Consider the following 21,931-nt stretch of genomic DNA (forward strand, 5'->3'; position numbering starts at 1 on the left):
ATCAAAGAGTGAAAACGGGCCCTGCTTGCAAACCAGCACCATAAAGGAAATCGTTACACATGTTGTAAGTATACTGCGGCAAGCGCGCGGAATACCTAAAGGTAAAAATAAAACTGCAAGTGGCTTTGAGACAGAATGTAAGACGGAGTCACGAGCCTTGACATTAGCATGCTGAGTGAGACGTGATCTAGTGCTCGCTGGTTTTAGGGTTCCTTACATTTTAAAACGGAACGGAACAACTCACCTAAAATATATATACAGATATTCGCCATATCGAAGCCACTAGAAGATATGATACATGCTAAGTGCAAAAAAAAAATTTACAAGAGCAAACGGGAGAGCATGCATATTTTGTACATTTGGTATAAAAAATAATTAAAAATCAAAATTATGCCCTTCTTAGGATTCCAGAGCTAAAATGGCAAAAACGGAACCCTTATAGTTTCGCCATGTCTGTCTGTCTGTCTGTCCGTCCGCGGCTTTGCTCAGGGAATATCAATGCTGGAAAGCTGTAATTTTGCACGGATATATATGTAAACTATGCCGACAAAAAGGTACCACCTACAATAAAAAAAATAAAAAAAACTTTTTAGTGTACCTCCCATAGACGTAAAGTGGGGGTGTTTTTTTTCTCATCCAACCCTAGTGTGGGGTATCGTTGGATAGGTATTTTAAACCATTAGGGGGTTGCCAAGACAATTTTTCGAGTTAGTGATTTCTTTGCGAAATATTAAACTTTAAAGTGCAAATATTCATTAAAATCGAGCGTCCACCCCCTCTAAAATCTAAACAGGTGGGTGGAAGAATTTGAAAAAATTCAGGTTGGTAATAAGTATATCAAACTTACAAGAAAAACTATAACGGTTAAGTTTGCTTGAGAGTTATTAGTAGTTTAAGAGTAAATAGCAGCCTAAGATAACGTTTAGGCAGCGTATAAAATACAAAATCCTTAGAAAAATATTACTTTATTTTTTCGTAATGGCTACGGAACCCTATTTTGCGCTAATAGTTTCCTGTCGCTTATACTGAAGAAATGAGTCAAGTAGATGGAAGGATTTTATTTTATAAAACAATATGGTGTGCATAGCTGGAAAAATATGCAAATTGAACTGGCAATGGGCGGGCCACATCGCTCGAAGAACAGATAACCGTTGGGGGAGAAAAGTCCTCGAGTGGCGACCGCGAACCGGAAGACGAAGCGTTGGCAGGCCTCCCACCAGGTGGACTGACGACATCGTGAGAGGTGCGGGAAGCCGGTGGATGCAAGTGGCGAGTTGTCGTTCATTGAGGCGTTCTAAGGGGGAGGCCTTTGTTCAGTAGTGGACGACTTCCGGCTGATGATGATGAGGTGCATGCGGTACAATTACAATTAATAGTCAAAATACCACGCACAGGACTTATCACGCTAACACACGAGTAATATTTACCTCGACGTTTCGGCAACATTACAGTGGCCGTGGTCACGAGTAGACTGAAGTGTGGGGTGTCAAGTCTGCCTAGCAGCGCGAGTCCTTCGAACTATCCGCACTTGATCACAAATTTCATTATAATTTTAATTTAATTTATTTTTTTAATTACAATTCACAAAATTTCTTCCTTACACGGTCTCTCATTACTTCAATAAATACCTATATGCGACAAGGAAAGGATAGCGGTTGAAACGCTTGTAGAACTACCTTCTAGACCATCGATATAACAATTGGAAGCAAAACAGTAAATTATTTAATTTACATATTTGCAGTTCAGAGTTTTACTCCTTTCACGTGCGAAAATTTGCTGAAAAAATAGGGAAATAAGGAAATAAACTCCGTACACCTAAAATCCAATCCTACCAAATACTCTTGTTCTTCATCTTATTTTATCCTGTTCTTTTACCTTTTCATTGTACTTGTACTGTCTACTCTTGTCTGATATCCTGTCAAATCGATAAAAGGTTAACTGGAAGAGATCCCTTTAAGGGATAAGTTCGCTTTTGTATTATCCTTTGTTCTGTTATTTTCATGTGTTTTATGTACAATAAAGAGTTTTACAATACAATACTCGCTCGCGTCTGTGAAATTAGCTTTAAGATGTCAACGGGAGAGAATCGCTCAGAATCCTGTTTGTATGTTTATTTGCTACAGGTTTACAATTTTATGTAAGTATACCTCATAGAATAATTGAACAAGTTGGAATATTTTTGTTGGAACTAAGTACAAATTGAATTAAGATGTATCCACTCCACGCACCTTTTTGCGCATTCTCAATCTAGTGAATGTCCGTCTCGCTAGGTCGACCCTGCGGAGTGATAGATCTAGTGATTTCGTTACTCGGATTTACGATCAGTAAAGTTTTACTGCCGTGAGATGTTAAATGAGAATATACTAGCGTAAAATAGATCTGCTAGAATGCAAACCATTCCTATTGAGATAAGTTTGGACTTTGAGACATTTTCTTCAGGTTTAGTTTAGGCTCATTATAATTACCTAGGTATCCATTAGATTATCGTTTCTGAGTTTTGCAACTACTGTTCGAAAAGTTAAAATAATATAATAATATCATAAAAGTAGCATCATACCTATTAATTGTCATATTCAATCATGTAACGTTGCAAAGATATACCAGATTTAGTTGGATTGTTCTTAATACGGAACTTGAATTAAAATTTATTGTTCCAGCAACTCTCTCGCTTTCTCAATATTTTATGTTACTTTAAAGTTGTACAGAACCCGGCCTTCATGTATGACGTAGTAATAAACTTATTTCAACTCACGACAACGATTCCGTCTGCTGGACGAGTTTTGAGTGACAACAAAGCATTTAGCGAGAACTTGAGAAACTGGATTCCTCATAATTATAACTCTTACGTTTATTCGTTAGGAATTTTACGAGTCAACGTTACTGCTTAACTAAACTAAACTAGTCTAAACTAACTAATTTTTTTACGTACTCGTACTATTAATAGTAGAAAAGATGTTTATATCCACCGGTAACAATGTCTATATTTCTCAGATTGTTTTCACAAACGACACAGTAGACAATGTTAATTTCTATTGTGATGATGTTACTTTCTTTCGAAATTAAGAAACAAGCCGACATTTAAGTCCATTTTTTTATATAAAAGGGGTTAACGAGCATGCGGGTCACCCGATGGGAAGCAATCACCGCCGCCCATGGACAATTGTCAACACGAGGGGTATCACAGGTGCGTTGCCGACCCTTTGACAGACTGATAGGTTCGTTATTTAAAGATACCGAAGCTGTACCGCTTCGGAAACACTGTCCCAGGAAGCGGCATCGGCTACATCTACTGAAAGAATCCATTTTTCACCGTTCAACGAAATTTTATCCTGCAAATGCACTATTACTATACTTTATTAATGTTCTGTCTCAAAACCGAAAATCGTGCACTATTGGATTTTAGTCTCTTGTAAATCGCATCAAAATAAATTACTCACAACATTTGCGTATAACATTACCATTAAGTTAAGTAAGTTACCACTTATTTCAAAATGCGCCCTTACTTACACATCACAGAACACAATTCAGCTAACACTTACAATAGGTACTTACTTACAATCCTTTATGAAATCGCCTATTGCCTCAACATCAACAGTGGATGGCGTACAGAATGAGCTGTTTGTTTGTGCATAATATTAGACGCTAATGACAGGTCTATTGACATAATGATTGATGATCGCTACCTGTTATGTCGTCATAAATCACGAGTGATTTTATCAGTTCAAGACTGCTTAAATAATGGTTAAACAGTTTATAAACTAAACTGCGTAACAAAATTTTGGATAGCTAAACCTTATTACGTCCATTGATAATATTTTGGCAAAATAATAACGCTTAAAGATTCTCGTGTTGTCTGGTAGATGCGCTCCACAACGTATAAAACAATATAATGGAACTATATCGGAATCCATAATATCTTTTCTCCTAATTGTAAATTCCATAGTAACTTTGATCATAATGATCTTTTGCCATAATAACGATCATCCTAATGTAAATGCCATATTGTTAATCCTAATAGGGAATATGCTAATGCTTAATTGCATTATTTTCTTAATTACCTACCTACTAATGATCATTTGTCCTTATAGTCTCATATCTTAATACTGGTTACCATAATCATTTATGTACTAATATTAGTAAAATTAGTAGAATTCTATACAAAAAGAGTCGTTTTTGTTGCACATAACTGTATAACTGTACTATACATATTCAAAATCGCAAAATAATGGTCATAAATTAATAATTGTTATGGATTACGAAGAAGACCCAGTTTGTTTCTGTAGGAGTCGCAGCTCTAACCTAACCTAACCTACTTTTTTGGCAGCGGTTCGTTTCTGTAGGGAACGGAGATCTAACTTAACCTACTTTTCTCGCTCGCAAGCTGCGGTTTGCCGACGCCTGCTCTATTATGGCATTTAATATTATGGTTTTTTATATTATGACTCGTAAGTTTTATGTTTTACTATAATAGTACAAAACATATTAGGGATTTGGAGCATTAGGTAATGTAATATTATGGATTATAATCATTACGACGTAAGACAATTACGGTAAACGTATGTACGGTTAGGTATAAGAACCATGACTATATTTTTATCCCACTTATAAATGCGAAATTTTGTAAATCTGTTGGTTTGTTTGTTTGTTACTTCATCACGTCTAAACAGCTGAACCGATTTAGATGAAATTTAGTATACAGATAGTGTAAGTCCCGGGGAAGAACAAATGATAGTTTTTATCCCGGAAAATTGCATAGTTTCCGCGGGATAGCGATAGCCGAATTCTACGTGGACGGAGTCGCGGGTAACGGCTAGTGACATATTATTATAAAATTAGAATAGTAAATAATTAATATACGGTATAACATTTATCTTCCCTTGTGATGGTGTCAATTACATAAAATGGCAGGCCATAGTACGTTTTTCTTTGAAAATTTTCGAATAATTGAGTGTTTGATTCGTTTATAAAATGTAACATTTTTATCCCCCGTTTCAACAGTTCGATTACTTTCTGTATTTAATATTATGCGACATCTTATGCGACAGATATCTATGATGATTTCCGATTATTTTATTCGATTAAACAGAGATGGCATCACATATTCACATAGTCACATAAAATAATAGAAACTTATAAGAGTGCGGTGAAACAGGCCCTTAGAGTGTTTTATAATAATCCTATTGTTTTCTGTACATAATAATTAAATTTCTCACTAGAATTAAAATATAGTTAGTCGAACAATGCTTGAATGCTTTACACATCTATTGTTCTGGTTTGCAACATCTTTCCTTTCGTATCAATAATATAAGTGTATTCGTAGTGTCTGCATTTTTTAATGCGCAGGTATGCATATATATATACCTCCTGAGACCCGACGTAAAATTTCTGCTGTCACAATTTGAACTGACCATAAATCAGGTAAAGTTAAATTTTTTTATGTCCTCAAGTGAGTAGGTTTGGGGACCCAGGAGGTTAGTAGAATTATGAACGTTAATAATAATAGTTGATAACTTTTTCTACAATGCACATGCTCAGAAAGTTGCTTGTTTCGTGGGTCAAATTCACGAACACTATTATATCACGAAGTCTACGTATTTAGATTTACTTATAATAGTATGCGAGCGAAGTTAACTGCTCAGAATGGGTTGTTATTTCTTTCAATGATGATGGATTGCATTTCATTGGTGATTGGTACCTTAATCTACTTAAGTCTGTAAAAACACAAAAAAACGTATAGTTATTGACTGGATACGGATCTTTTATTAATTTAAAACTAAGGATGCGCTCTAAATCGGCTATAATGGTCTAGCTGACATTTATCAACGAATAGAATGCCTGTGCAGTTATCTTCCCGTAACCTTTTAACGCCTAGCACAACAGCGTAACATCGTGTGCTAGCGTAACATCTGTATGTTCTTAATTTTTAAACCACGTCTGATTTTGACATTTAACATTTTGACATTTTAATTTAACATCCTGTGACAATAAACGCATTTTATAAAACAAGTGAAGGGAAACTGGAATTTCATATTCCCGTGGAATTTTTGTTACGAAATTGTTTCGAACTTTGCTAAGTAATGTACCTCATAGCTGTATCACGGTATTCACGGTATCATCTCATAGCTACATTATAATTTTGTCTTGCTCAGACTGAGATGTAATCCTTTTAGGGATGGAAAATGTAAAGGATGTAGGCATTTAAAGCGGAAATAGCTCCCAGTGGCGTTCTCTATACAATCGGACAAGGTCACCGCTCCCAGCGTGCACCATTCTCGCCCCTTTTTTAACCCCCGACGCAAAAAGAGGGGTGTTATAAGTTTGCCGCTATGGTGTCTGTTTGTCTGTGTGTCTGTCTGTGGCACCGTAGCTCTTAAACGGGTGGACCGATTTGAATGCGGTTTTTTCTTACACTTCGTTAGGATATTGTTATTTAATTTAAACATCCATTTTGAAGATCAAAATCTTAAACACCTAAAAATTAAAATTAACATTAGAATCGATTGAACCACTATTCAGTTGTGAGTTATATATAAAAAAACGGCACCATTATATTAATAGAGATAATTGGGCCAATCAACTATTTTACCCACATTTTGGGCGTCTCCTGCGTTACCAAAATTGTCTCTGGCGTTACCAAAAAATCGTACTTCCAACAAGATATTTCACGGTTTAATAGGTTGAACTTACGTAGGATGGCATGTATTCATGTACACCATCTATTAAATTACAGAAAAAACATGTTTACTTACAATAATTTGCAATTGTTTGAAAAATGTCGTGAACAGATTAGTGTGGGTAAAAAAGTTGATTGGCCCAATTAAGAGTTCTTTAGGTATTGCGTTTACTTGTTACGTTTACTACAAGACGTATCAAATAAAACTTTGTTGTTGTATTGTCATTATACTAACTATAACATGTAGTGCAACGTTTGACTTTTATAAGAAAAACAACAAAGCTTGTTAAGTTAATATACCTACTCGTGAAGTTGGAAAAAGAGCAACACATTTTTATGGCCGCTGCAAATGCCAGACAGAGCTTTCAGGCAGTCATTAATAAACGCAAGTAAAAGACTGTTTATCTGGAAATAAGCTCGAAATAAAGCAAGTTAACTAACTTCATAGCGTTTGCACCTAAAGCATCGTCATTACCGCCTTCTACGATGACTATTCGAGCTCACAATTGCAACCCTAGCGACATCTCCTGCCACTGCACTGAACTCATTCAAATTTGTAGTGTAAGATACCTGGGGGTCTTTATAGACTCGCTAATGACTTGGAATAACCAAGTTGATGCGGCTGTTGGTCGAGTGAGAAAATTAATTTACGTCTTCAGGTCCCTTAGATCCATTGCTGATACACAGATCCTGAAGCTAGTCTACTTCTCACTGGCACAGTCAGTACTGACTTACTGTCTAACGGCATGGGGTGGATTGGGGAAAACTAGAATGCTTCGGCTAGAAAGAGCTCAAAGGGCTGTGCTTAAGGTTATGCTTTGTAAACCGATCAGATTCCCTACGGCAGAACTATATACAATTGCTAAGGTTTTGACTGTTAGACAGCTTTTTGTCCTTAAACCCATTTTACGTAAGCATCTCGATTTACCTTTTAATGGAAATACTACTAAACGACGGGCTGGCCATGTTTGCACTACTGGACGTGCGCGTATTGTTTTAGTTAAGCGGCATTATTTGTATCTTTCAGCTAAATTGTATAATAAACTAAACAAATCAATAAATATCTATGGACTATCCTACTGGCAATGCAAAACTAAGTTGACGAATTACTTACAAGGTCTTACTTATAATGACACAGAGACACTTGTTGATGGTAGCTAATCGGTTAAATTTTGCACATTTCTAGATTGTTTGAGTAATGGAAACAAGTTTACCTATAATATTAAAAACTGTTTGTTTACTTACATGCTCTGTTTATGCTAGGGGTACTATTGGAAATGTACCTCTCTTTTCAAGGTAATTTAAGTAGGTACCTAATTTGAGTTTAACTTTTTCTATTTATACTATTATGTAACACTGTGGAACATGATTTCTATGTATTGAGGTGGGCGTAAACAGCTGCGACTCAGCTTATTCTAATGCAGCTGCTTACGAACTTTCTGTTTTTAAATAACCACGTTATTATGTTCAATAAAAATCTTTAAATCTTTAAAAAGTTCGCTAAACTCTTGGTTTGTAGATAAGAGAAAAGTTAAATGATAAGAACGCCTATTGCTTACCTTATTATGTTCTCTCTGTGTACCTGTGGTGCTACTATTTGTGGTGTACAATAAAGAGTCATTGTATTGTATTGTTTTTTAAATTTAATCTATCCTGTTTAGCGTGATCTTATATTCAGTAGGTAAATTTTCTTAAACATGCGATGATTTAAATACTTTAAATTATTCATTTTGTGTTATCTTACCTACAGCTACTGGTTTTAAGACAATATACATCAACCTACATACAAATCGAGCAAGCGAGTTTATAGAGGTACAACGCTGCCTCAGGGACACTAGAAAATTAACACACATACACACAAATGTCTTCCAAACCAATTTCAATCAAAAAATTTCTAAGAAGTAATGGATTTACCCAAGTTTTGATAAAGCTACCAAGTGGCTACATATTACAAGCTACTAGTTTTTACCGGTACATTTGGCTGTTGAATTATAAATGCCAGTTAAGTATTCTAAACAGGAATTCCCGAAAATTACATAGTAGCGTTCCTTTACAACTACAAGATTTACGTCAAAAATGTCACAGTAACGAAGAAAGTTCCGATGGCTCTCGTGCTAAACGGTTTTTCTCTTGAATTACCTGAAGACTACTGTTGCAAACAAGCTGTTGAAAATGAAAGTAAATGTGCACCTCCCACGCGAAAATTACATAGTAGCGTTCCTTTACAACTACAAGATTTACGTCAAAAATGTCACAGTAACGAAGAAAGTTCCGATGGCTCTCTTGCTAAACGGTTTTTCTCTTGAATTACCTGAAGACTACTGTTGCAAACAAGCTGTTGAAAATGAAAGTAAATGTGCACCTCCCGCGTGAAATTTGGTTCACCCAGCGCTGCCGCACTGTGTCCGGTGTTCCCGTATATAACCAAAGCCAGGATGCACATATTTCCAACATGCTAAATATTTAAAACATTTGCAGCTTTGTGGTTATAAAGAGCAATTCTAACCTCCTTGATTCTCATAAGCAGTGGCTCCAGCCAGTGCGTATTGCACTCAACGTGTGAGTCGAGGAACGTCAGAACCGGCGCAGTGGCCGCGTCGGCGCCGCGCACGCGCGACCGCATGAGCCCTTCGCGCTTCGTGTTCCGGATCACGCGCACCTTGCGGATCGAACGGAGAGCAGCGCCATCTTCCGCTGGAAAAGAGAAATTGATTGTTAGTTGAAATCAGTTTGCAAGAAAAGAAAAGAATTGTGCAATTTTCAGGGTTCAAAGGTGCCCTATTTGCATATTCAGGTATTTCATACAAATCTGTACATTTGTTTGCTTGTAATGGAGTCACAAACAAACCAACAAACTTACAAATTTTCACACTAGAAAAAATAACGAAGAACAGTTCTAATTTCATTTGACGTCTAAGTACATTTACTGGCAGAATTATTTTCCTATAGCCAATAACCTAACCAACAAAAAGTTGGAGTTTTCCAACTTTGTCACTTCAAAGTTCAATATCTCAAAAACGATTTTGATAAAACATATCTAAGAACAATTGCTAGAAAACCTGCTATCTAATAAATAAATAAAACGCATTCAAATCGGTCCACCCGTTCAAGAGCTACGGTGCCACAGACAGACAGACAGACACACACACACAGACATACAGACACACAGACACACATAGCGGTCAAACTTATAACACCTCTCTTTTTGCGTCGGGGGTTAAAAATAATGTCCAGTAGTTTCAATTTCAACGTTTTCTTTTTTAATTATTTTTTGTAGGCGCCAAAGGCATTTATTTGATTTCGAATGGCATTTATTTGATTGAATTACACCTAAACAAAAGTCTTGGTAAGTATTTTGTTGCAAAAAATTGAAACGTTACGGCGATGTGACGACTTAGTTGTCAGATTAAAGTCAGGCATTGTCTCAAATAATACAAGTGTTGTTGCAAAATGACCAGTTAAGCCTTAAGCCAACGTGACCCTGGCCGCCGGACATTCCTTAATAGCCTTTCTCAACCTTTTTCAATGTCGGACCACAGTGAGATTCGACTCGTTTGTCAGGGGCCCTTTAAAGATAAACTTTACGCTAACTCACACCTCTACTAGCTTGCTCCCGTTGTAGAACTCCACAGGAATTTCCACGGACTCATGCTTATTCCTTGTCTACATTATAAGGCTGGGTTTCCACCAGAGATTTGCGAGGAACGTGTTTGTCATGAACCAATAGAAACGCTTCATTTACCTTCTACTTTTATCCTCGCTCCGCTGAGCTATTTCCACTAGAGCTGCGCTGAGCGAGGATAGGTAAATGGCGTTTCTATTGGTTATTGACAAACACATTCTTCGCAACGCATTCTCGCACATCTCTGGTGAAAACGCAGCCTAATTGAACCTTTATCCTACACTAGAGTTTACCCGCGGCTGCGCACGCGTTACCTATTCGATCTGGTAGTTACAATTGAAATTCCGGGATTTTACAAAATTCCCCTGGGAATTCCCTAAATTTATATCGTGGACACATTAGCGGTCAAACTTATAACACCCCTCTTTTAGCGTCGGGGGTTAATGACCACTGCCAACAACTGGAAGTGAGTCAAAATGAACTAAGTAGCAAGATTTTATCCAACAAAAACAACAACAGACAGAGATAGGTAAGCTGTAATAATACTAACCTAACCAACAAAAAATTGGAAAATTCTAGACTTTGTCACTTCAAAGTTCAATACTTATCTCAAAAACAGCTTAACATGTCTAAGAAGCATCGCTAGAAAACCTAATGTCCACTCGTAAGAGCTACGGAGCCACAGACAGACACACATAGCGGTCAAACTTATAACACGTCGGGGGTTAAAATTTAACTTAATTACTTTTAGAGCGGCCGGTAGCTAAGAATCTTGCTTTCTTATTTACCCGATGTTTATTCAGTGACCAACGAGCTAAGGTCACCGTAATCAGACATTTTAGTAAACATTTTTACATATAATTTAATTAGTGTTGGTTGGCTGGAAACAAAAGCTTACCTTCACGATTATAACAAGGGAGACAATACTTCACACACTATGGTCGACAATGGCTTTGTTAATTAGTTAGCGTAAGTTTTGCATTGGATTGCTTAATAGAATGGGTAGAATTAGGCCGAGGAATGTCGATCGTGATTGTGTGGGGCCACGCTGCGCAAGATTGTCAATTGTCACGGATATGTGATTTGTCCCCTTTTTCAATTAGACATAGTATTATGTATATAAGTAGATATGTATTATGAATTGTTAATTGTTCGTAAGAAGCATGCTACGAGTACATGTGAAAGTGTGGCTATTTGTATGCCTTATGGCGCCATATAGTGTTACTGAAAATTACCTGTCATTTACATATATCCACCTATTTTCACCTAAGTTTGACAAATAAGCGAATTAGAATTAGAATTTAGGGTTTCGTACTTCAAATCAAAAAATGAACAATATATTATAATAACTCATACACCTATATTTATAATACATATATTTCATATCTTTATAAACTTTTAGACACGATGACGCGTGTCGTGGTTCTTATTACAATGTCATTAATGTCTAATTTACACAAATTCACGCGTCTTCGTGGATGGCACTAGGTATAATATTGTAATACTCACGGTTGTCACTAAAGTCATCGACCAGAATAATTTCCTTGATTAGATGTTCCGGACTTCTATTTAGAACACTGTAACAAAACAATCAAATTAAAATACCTGAAACTGACAAGAACCCATTGCCAATATAATTGAAATAGACTTAAATACTTCGTCACATTTTAATATCTATATAGGCTAGGTTTTAAAGAGGTTCACATATAGTGTGTACTTGAAAATTTCAAGACTTATTCTAAACGAGTTTAAATAAGCAGAAGGTCTTGTTACTTTAAAAACTGTGCACATAATTCCGTATACTAGAATATTTAGTTGCGAAAAGAAAAAACTACAGGAAAACCAAAAAGTTTTTGGTAATAACAGATCCAATTACAAAAGTTTGTGAGTATACCTAATGTGTGTGTGCATGTGAATGAATAGTATTTTTTTACCTGACGATGGTGCGCAGGAGTGTGGACCGCGCCTCGTTATGGAACGTGATGATGACGCTAGTCTGAGGAAGATCTTCGTCGTATTTCTTCAAGCGGCACCTGTCAACAGAGTTAGGTTAGGTGCGTAAGAAAAATCAGCTCCTACTGACGTATGTACGAGTATAACCTAAAACTCCCTTCAATTGATATCTAAGAGTTATTTTTTTATTATTTGATTTTTTATGTTTATCATTAGGTAATAAAATAAGCTTGAATAACAAGTTAAACTTAATTACTTATATCCATACTTTATAATATTATTATATATTATTATTATTATTATATATATTATATATTATTATATTATTATATTATATAATATTATAAATGCGAAAGTAACTCTGTCTGTCTGTCTGTCTGTTACGCTTTCACGCCAAAACCGCTGAACCGATTTGGATGAAATTTGGTACAGAGATAGAATAGACCTTAGGAAAGAACATAGGCTATCTTTTATCGCGAAAAACACGCTTTAAGGGGTTGAAATAGGGGATGAAAGTTTATATGGTGGAAGTTCATCGCTGTCGAAGATAAAAACCATGAAACTTGGCATTTAGGCACTTAATAAGAAATAAGTCGATATTTGTTTGAGCTTTTTTGAAAATTCGACCTGTGAGGGGATGAAATAGGGGATGAAAATTCATATGGAAGGTCGTCATTATCGAAGATAAATCGATGAATCTTTATTAAACTTGCCATTTCGGCACGTGATTAAGAGATAAATAGACATTTGTTCACGCGTTTTTTAAAATTCTTCCTGTGTGGGGGTGAAATAGGGGATGAAAGTTTATATGAAGGTCGTCATTGTCGAAGATAAATCGATGGTTCTTTATGAAACTTGCATTTGGGCACTTATAAAAAATAAATAGATATATATTTGTTCAAGCGTTTTTGAAAATTTTACCTGCGAGGGGGTGAAATAGGGGATGAAAGTTTATATAAAGATCGTCATTGTCGAAGATAAATCGATGGTTCTTTATGAAACTTGGCATTTGGGCACGTGATAAGAGATAAATAGATATTTGTTCCCGCGTTTTTTAAAATTCTTCCTGTGTGGGGGTGAAATAGGGGATGAAAGTTTATATGAAGGTCGTCATTGTCGAAGATAAATCGATGGTTCTTTATGAAACTTGGCATTTGGGCACTTATAAAAAATAAATAGATATATATTTGTTCAAGCGTTTTTGAAAATTTTACCTGCGAGGGGATGAAATAGGGGATGAAAATTTATATGAAACGTTGTCATTATCAGAGATAAATCGATGAATCTTTGTGTTTAGGTATTCGATAAGAACTAAAAAAATCGGTTAAATTCGACTTGGACTCGCGCATTAAGGGTTCCGTACGTAGGTATTTATGAATATTCAGTGCAAGCAGAGCCTATTTTAAGCTCATAAGCAAAATGTACGCAATGTGGGGTCATTTTAGATGGCTTATTGACATAGACAGTCAGACATGAAAAATTATGATTTTCAGATTTTTCTTATTATTTTGCTATAAAAAAAAAAAAAATGCTAATAGAGCTCCTTTTATACAAAATTCCAAGTTTCTTGGACAGCCGGAAGTACCCTATAACTTTTTCTGTCAAGGCGATTTGTATGGAAACACCTTTTTAATGACTGTAGCATTTGATTGCGTTAACTTAGAAGTTCAATTTTCTCACAGCTTCCGGGACTATTGACCTGAGTTTAGGTTTTTAATTTCAACTCGACACATACTCCGCGCGTTTACGGGATAAAGGGTCTTGACAGACAGACGGACGGACGAACAGCAAAGTTCCTTTTGAGGTAGGTACGGAACCCTAAAAAGCATTTGTTCTGGCTCTTTTCACATTTCGTCATTTTTCATACTTGAAAATATGGGGATGAAAGTTCGTCCAAACAAGTTTACTATAAGTATATTTATCGGAAATATGTGTAGCTATGCTTAGTAAGAATGCCGTCTTAATTATAATACTACCCTCCCTAACTTACAATAAAGGACGTAAGATGTCAGAGTTCACTATGAAGAATTAGTCCTTTTGTGTTGGCAGGGTAGAATACACGTCGTTTTGCTAAAATGTGGCTACCCACAAAATATTTATGTTTTACCAAAGAACGGAAAAACAAAAAAAAATGTTTTGATTAAAGCAAAGTATTAAAATAGGTTATTTTTCAGTAAACCGTAGAAGTTTGTTCTATTATTGGCAGAATAGGTACCCTAAATAACTTAAATACTTTCCAAAGTTACTATTCCACGCGGATGAAGTCGCGGGCAAAAGCTAGTATAATATATGTCACATATTAGTCTACGAAATTGCGGCGCTTCATGATCTGGCGGCTTTACGATCGGCTGACGACATTTTGTAGGTACCTACGAAAGTTCGAAACAGTCGGATCATTAAATTTGGGGTTCAAAACGGCCTTGCAAAATTAGTTTGCAGTAAGTAATTAGTTTGAATTATACATATAGATTATAAGTATGAATATAAATGGATAGATTTGTATTGTGAAATTAAAATTGATAAGTTTATAATACATTATTAGATTAGTAAGTAAATAAGGTAGGTAATTATAAAGATGTAAAAAAATCCTTCTACATGAACCCTACATTCAATGAATACTACAAAGTAAGTTCATTGGCTTCGTGGCTTTTTGCATCCAAGTAAAATCCAAGTAAAAATTCAAATTCCGAATCATGCCATCCCACTCATGCTTATAGTATTAAAGTATTAAATAGGAGAAGGAGAGGGATATCACGATACGAACTTTGTATTTCGGAGTAGCCCTTCAGAGTCGAAGTCCATCCATCCAATGCACCATACATTTATGTACTTTCTTAGTCATAACTTGTCGGATTTCTTGGATAAAGAATGGTTAACAATTAAAACCAAAGCTAAATAGGAAGTATTTTAAAATACTTTCAAAACCTACCTGTTATCTTGACTCGTCCCAATTCGTTTTACTATTACGCGGAAACTATATAAAACGATGTTTATTGTTTAGGTGTTGCAATACAAGAAGTCTGGATAATTCCACGTTGCTTCAGTTCCAAACCATTTATGTACCATCTTTTATTCAATTACTGCAACTTTATGCAAATACACATTGGTTAATTGCTGCACAAAAACATTAACAACATTGCTACACATGTAGGTTCTTCATTACCTCCATTTCAAAACACTTGGATGATCTTTGACACGGACCTTGTGCTTCTTTTTCTCAACAAGAATAATATTAATAGAATATTTCAGTGTGACACATTAACGGCTTTAAAAATGTCTAAATTAATTGAAGGAAAAACCATAAATTATAAAATTAGCTAACCCCTAAAGCATGTAAACTATACTTAAGTAAAGAAACATGACCGCCAAAGTGATCATTATGAAATGTGACGGCCACCGGCAGCCACACACATTTAGATATGGATGAATGAACTACACTTTACCCGTGGTTTCGCTTGCGGGAACCAGCAGATTCGATCGTTGAATTGCAATCACGGGATTTTGCTAAATTCTCATGAGAATCCCTAAAATAAGATTGCGTTCTTGATTAACGTTAAATTTGAGTAGATATGTTTTACTAGATATATCAATCGTATTTTTTAACAGGCAATTTTAGCTTCACTTGTAACAAATTAAATAAAAAATGTAATCGAATATTAGGAGAAATTTTTTTATCATATCAATTTGAAACTTGGCACATATTATGCGTAGTTCTGATGCCAAAAAACTTTTTCTGTCAGAATCAAGAAATAGCGAATTATATAACAGTTATTAATTCTAAAGGGTAACAGGTTATCGATCGGGTACAAATCATAGGATTGTTATTTGTTCGTTTTAGGCTTCAAATATAAATTAATTGCATGTTTTGGTTTGTGGTACAGTTTTAATGTTTTTTTTTATTAACGTGTCTTAAAGAATTTACTTTTCTAAACTAATTACATTTTTCTTACTTTAAGTTTTCTACTGACGTCATAACTCAGTAAGAAGAATCAAGTAAAATTGAATATCTAACATTTCACTTTAGGTCATAAACTAAGCTAAGGCTACTCATAGACAAAAACTAAATCACTAAAACCATACTAAATATTAGCTCACAGTTCGGTTAAATTTATAAAAATATAAAATAAATATTCACCGACGGCTTCTATGAGGCAGCAGTTTTGCTCAACATTAATAATGTCTGGGCACGTTAAACCGCCAAGCATTTCGTAAATTGGACATCAACACCTTAATATGGTTTGCGGCAGCACGATGGGCAGTAAAGCATCATCAACGTGCCTACGTCTCGTAATGGGAACATTAAAGTAACATATAAATCTGTGATACTTAATTGTTGTGATATTTCTGGCACTCTTTACTTAATTAAAATATCATATTACCTAAGTTGTCTATGATAAACAAATTGTAGCTGTCAAATTGTAGCTCGTTGAGTTTCTTGCCGGATTCTTCTCAGCAGAGGTTTTTCCGAACCGGTGGTAGATTTTTTTTGACATTCATAAGTGCTTGTTGTAGCCTAAATTGAATAAAGATATTTTGACTTTGACTTTGAAAGTGTCAATTGCATACAAATATGTCCGTGTGGATTAGCAAAAATATTTGAATAAAATGTTATTTAAAATTATTAAACACTAAAGTAGTGATGCTTTTGAACAATTACTGAACAGTAATTAGAATTACTCGAACTAAAACATAGGGCTAATTATTGTCAATTTGTCATCATCTCCGCAGGAATAATCTACATCGATGAATCGTGCGTGACTATGTCAAGGTGCAAATAGGTTTTGGGGACTTGGTTTTCATCCATAGGTGCAACTTTGATAAGCGATGGGTTTAATTACTTATTTCATCTTAGGGCAAAGGCCCTTATTAATTTGACCACAGACATCCAGAGAACTATGCATAGACAATACAACCGTAAATAACTGATATTTGACTGGAGGCAGCTGGCAGCGGTCAGAGGTCGTACTGTGCAATCTGTGGTCGCGTTGAGGTTGGACACTATAATCTATAATGTATAGGTTTGTATATGCACTGACCCCAGTCAGGAAGCTTGGCTGCAGTCCAACAATGAAAAACTAGGTTTACCAACACTGTTGCCATGTAGATAAAATAAGTCAATAAGTCTACTGTATTGGCAATTTCAGAGTTGAGAGTTAAGGTTGTGCGGTAAAGCAAGATCAGAAATAAAATGTGTGTGTTTGGAGTAAAGTATTGAATAATATTGTAACTATGAGGATACTTAATGAAGCTAATCATATGCTTATATAAAATTAAAAATAATAGGATAATATTGAGAAAAATAATATGGGCAGTTTAGGGTCACCTTTAGGTTTGGTTAGCACAACATTCGTTTTGTTTGGCAAATGAAGTGTGCTTAGGTGTTTGTCTACGGTGCAGCTTTGAGAATTAAATCGTAAAGGCTTCGAAACGCGTTAACATTTTGTATGATATTTGTAATAGTTCGGCCTGTGTAACATAAATTGTTTAGTGTAGAAGAAGAGGAGGGTGGATTCTACATGCTAACATAATTATATACATGTTGCGCTGACGTCGCTTTAGTGCACGGTTGGTAGGCAGTAGAGACACAAGGTCAAAATAAACGAATAATTACTACAGTAGTTCTAAGCATTTATATATCAACAATAACATGGGAATTTTCCTATTAGCTAAAACCCGCACCAATCACAGAAAGTCGTAAATTTTACGGTCGACGGAATGACGTGTGCATGTAATATGTTCTTATCTCACTAATAGGGTTGGTTTGGTGGACTTTTCTATGTCACGACCCCGTTAACTTAAAAGACGGAAAGATGCCTGGTGAAAATTGAGCCAATGCAAAGTCCTTGCGCTTTCGAGTAGCACTGCGAAATCACTTTGATATGTACTTGGTCGCAAGCCAAGCTTTCTACGAAAGGATTGGCTTTCTGAAAAGTCTACACTATGTTGAAAATTTGAAAAGAAAATATTAAACGTTAACATTTTACACTCGTATAACCTTTGTTTATGGTGATACTTCTAGACTGGCGTAGGTTACGCCTCTTTAATTCCTGAATGAACTTACATGGCATTCCTTGTGTCAGGAACAGCTCTATTGCTAGGAAGGGCATCAGACGCAGCTTGGTTGAACCGGTTCCTTACATAAGGGTCCGAGTCTCTCTGCCCTCCCCCCACGTAACCCCCCTCGTCAAAATACCGCCCCGTGCTGGTGTATGGCTCATCTACTGACGGACTGCTCTCTGGTTCTTCTATGTTCGTTTGTTTAATCAGCCGTAAGGCTATGTTTTCTTCCTGTAACAATGGAACAGCGTTTAAGTTGTGAAAAATAATGGAAACTGAACTATCTGTAACATCACGGATAAGAAAAACAGGTTTTTTTTGTTAAAAACTTGTTACAGGTTGAAATATGTCAAATAACTTGTTCATTTGCGGGCCTAGTACGGTTCAAAAGTAAAGGTCTGGGCATCATATAACATATAATTCATACTACATTTCGATAATTGCTTCATTTGAGATCCTTACTTGGATTTTATACCTAGAATTTAGTAGGAAAACAAAATATAACTTGAGGAGCACCTTTGAATGATAGTTTCTTATGTTGTTCTACTGTCGTGTAAGGGTCACGCACACCTTTCGAGTAAACATCAAGCAAGCGATTTATTTTATTTCTTTTCTTAAATTCCAACCTGAATGACCCAACGTTAATAAACCTCGATAGTACAGCTTCATCAAAAATGAAGAACCCGCTAGCTTATTCATTTCACGTTTAGTCGTGAAATGTGCGTGAGCTCAGCAGTTCCCTTCCTTGAATTTATGAACCACTTGGGGTGCCTGTATAATTAAGTAGCTTTATGCTATGAGGTCGGTGCTGAATTTTTTAAATCCTTGTCGACGACGTCGGTAACGGAGTAACGGCATGCGTAAAACACAGCATCGATGGATTAAGGAGTAAGCGTTGAAAATGCTCGCACAAGAGATTTATTATAAGGTTAGGTTAGGGTTATAAGGTTTGGTTAGGAAATCTTGATAGCAAATGACTGAAAATAATTACTGCGCCCGGCACTAAACTTCTTTTCTCCATCCTTTCTAGGAATATAGAATCAGAATCACAGACTAGTTTTAAAAGATGCTTTTTTTTATGGTTTTAATCTTACATAAAAGGGTTAAAGGAGTTTATGTCGCAAATGGATACTTCTCAGCAATTTATTCATCTCATTTGTCTACTGAATGCCACATTTGTACTGGGTTTCATTACGTTCCGCCTAATGATGCGTCGTTCTCAGGAATGTTTTCGACAGTTTTTCGGTAGCACATAGCATAGCGTATTTTATTTTGCTGTGTTAAAATCTAATATTCTGAGAGTATCACACTGGCAATTTAAAATTAAAGACATTATTATCAAAGGTTATTAACATCACACTATTTCAAACTAGCTATCTGATTACGCACTGCTCACATAATTAATAAACAAATAAGTACCTAATTTATGTTTCATATATTTTCGAAAAACAAAACTTCTAAGGTACCATTAATGGTTGATTGAACACCATAGAGTATAAAGCCTGCACAATGTGATGGTGATCAAATGTATACATCGCTAGACTTATTATTTGTTCGTAGCATGGCTATGATAGAAACTTTGCATTGACATTTTTTTTTAAATCTAATTTAATTTCACCTTGCGATGTCTCGAAGCGTTCAGGTAAAGGTCACGGGAATTAAACATCATCGAAGCAGATATTTAAATATGACATTTAGGGGCCGTCTCTATTTGTTTTGCTCGAATAGACGGAGACGGCATCACATTTACCCAGTTAACACTAATCAATTCTTCATCAATCTTGACAATTTTATTTACTGTTTTATCAGAATCATCTGCGATGAGTCAACCTTGACACAGTACTACATTTTATATATTAATATAATCCACATATAGTATGTAAATGACTATTGATCTCGGGTTTGCATTTTTATGGCGTCATAGATATCGTAAGTTAACAGCATTGTGTAAGATTATCGGACATAGGGAATTTATTTTCATTGATGAATATTATATGTGTGCGTATGTGCAATTACAGTCATGACTACGCATGTTGGTTTTAGCATTTTTGTTACTTATTTCATGGCAATGCATAAAGAAACGTGGAAACTACGTACACCTAGGTACGTGCTTCTTACTCTTACCACCAAGAACATTGTGTACAGTCGATTTGTCCGGTTACTAGGTACAACTTGAAGTTTTCAATTCACACGCATCGTTGTTTCAAAATGTGACCACGTTTATGGGGTTATTATCTACGCACTGGAAATTTAGCCACTTCTCTAAATCGTTTCGCATTTACATAGCGAATTTGTGCTATTGGTTATGGTATGGTTGTTTCAAATTTGTCTGATGATGGTACTTAGCCAAATAAGCTTAAACCGTCTTCAACACCCGTTTTACTCGACGGTTCCTCTCTAAAGACTCTAAGTGCATCTTTACGACCCGTGATATATTACTGAAGTGCTTGACCTCCTGTGATCACACCGAAAAAAATTATAACACGCCATTGTAGTGTGAAAGTATAATTAAAATTAACCACGTAATTGCTGCCTTTCAATATGACTAAACTAGGGCGTTGAATTTATTATTACCAATGCCTCCGGTGCCGAAGATCAGTCCATTTTGGTTATGTTTATTGTCGATTTAACTAAGAGATATGATAATTTTTATTATTTTGTAGAAAATTACTCCAAGAAAACTCACGTCTTCCTTTATCTTTTCAGATCCGATTATATCTATATCGTGAAATTTATAGAACCATAATCATATTTAATGGAACATTAATTATAAAGAAGTAACCTTTAGAAGTCTGTACGCTCGTGAAATTAATGTCTGTCGTTACACCCACACCCATTACTGATATGACAATAATGTCATAGTTTTTAAAATTGTCAGGAAAAATAAAATAAATAAGGAGTGAAAAGTATATCTCCTTGTCGCTTGAGAACTTTATGGATTAAGCGAGTTATTGAAATTTTACTAATATTCAATCTTTCTATAGTAATCCTTCTTGTAATATACTTGCTCCTGGAAATATACTTAATTAAACAGCTGCATATTACAACTAATTTCGAATGGACATCCGTACTTGTACTAATTAATTGTTTGATTTTATTGCAACTTATCAACAGGGCTACTACGAAACTCGAAACTCGAAGTTCGTGTCGTGCGGTCTCTCTGACACTGACACTATTTAATACGAGAGCGAGAGGGACCGCACGACACAAACTTCGAGTTTCGAGTTTCGTAGTAGCCCTGCAGTGCTCTTTGGTAAGTTCGTGAAACCTCTATTTCCTGGATATTTTCTAATTGCAAGTACCGGGACGAGCTTTCTACGCATATCTAATGTCTGCTTATAACTGAGACCAGTATCAAAGTGAAAGCAAAATGACTTAAAAGACAAAGTGCCCGATCTCGTTTTATCGCAGTGCTTCCGTTCAAAACGAATGTAAACATTATCAAAGGTACCTGCGCTCTCTGAATTAAAGCTATCTTGTGCTACTCCTATTTTACATTTTGAATTCGCAAGTTTCAAGCAACATTAAATTTATTAAAACAATAGATTAAGAAAGCCAAACATACTCTTTGAAGTCTTGGTTCCTCAGTTGTTTGTCTTAATATTTATGTGCTCTCTCAAGCAGTC

General features: G+C 35.6%; 2 protein-coding genes across 2 annotated transcripts in view; one reads left to right on the plus strand and one right to left on the minus strand.

The window, feature by feature from the left end:
- LOC141432065 (THAP domain-containing protein 2-like) overlaps positions 1-21,931 on the plus strand; it is a 213,616-nt gene that overhangs the window by 96,031 nt on the left and 95,654 nt on the right. The window lies entirely within an intron of this gene.
- The window catches only part of Pgant2 (polypeptide N-acetylgalactosaminyltransferase 2), an 80,774-nt gene that overhangs the window by 19,906 nt on the left and 38,937 nt on the right, over positions 1-21,931 (minus strand). The window contains exons 2-5 of the mRNA XM_074093445.1: positions 18,310-18,536; positions 12,230-12,328; positions 11,805-11,872; positions 9,180-9,367 (exon numbers count right to left, since the gene is read on the minus strand). Of these exons, the coding sequence (XP_073949546.1) occupies positions 9,180-9,367; positions 11,805-11,872; positions 12,230-12,328; positions 18,310-18,536 (582 nt within the window). The remainder of the gene's footprint in view (positions 1-9,179; positions 9,368-11,804; positions 11,873-12,229; positions 12,329-18,309; positions 18,537-21,931) is intronic.

Source organism: Choristoneura fumiferana, chromosome 10 (assembly GCF_025370935.1).
Source record: "Choristoneura fumiferana chromosome 10, NRCan_CFum_1, whole genome shotgun sequence".
NCBI lineage: Eukaryota > Metazoa > Arthropoda > Insecta > Lepidoptera > Tortricidae > Choristoneura > Choristoneura fumiferana.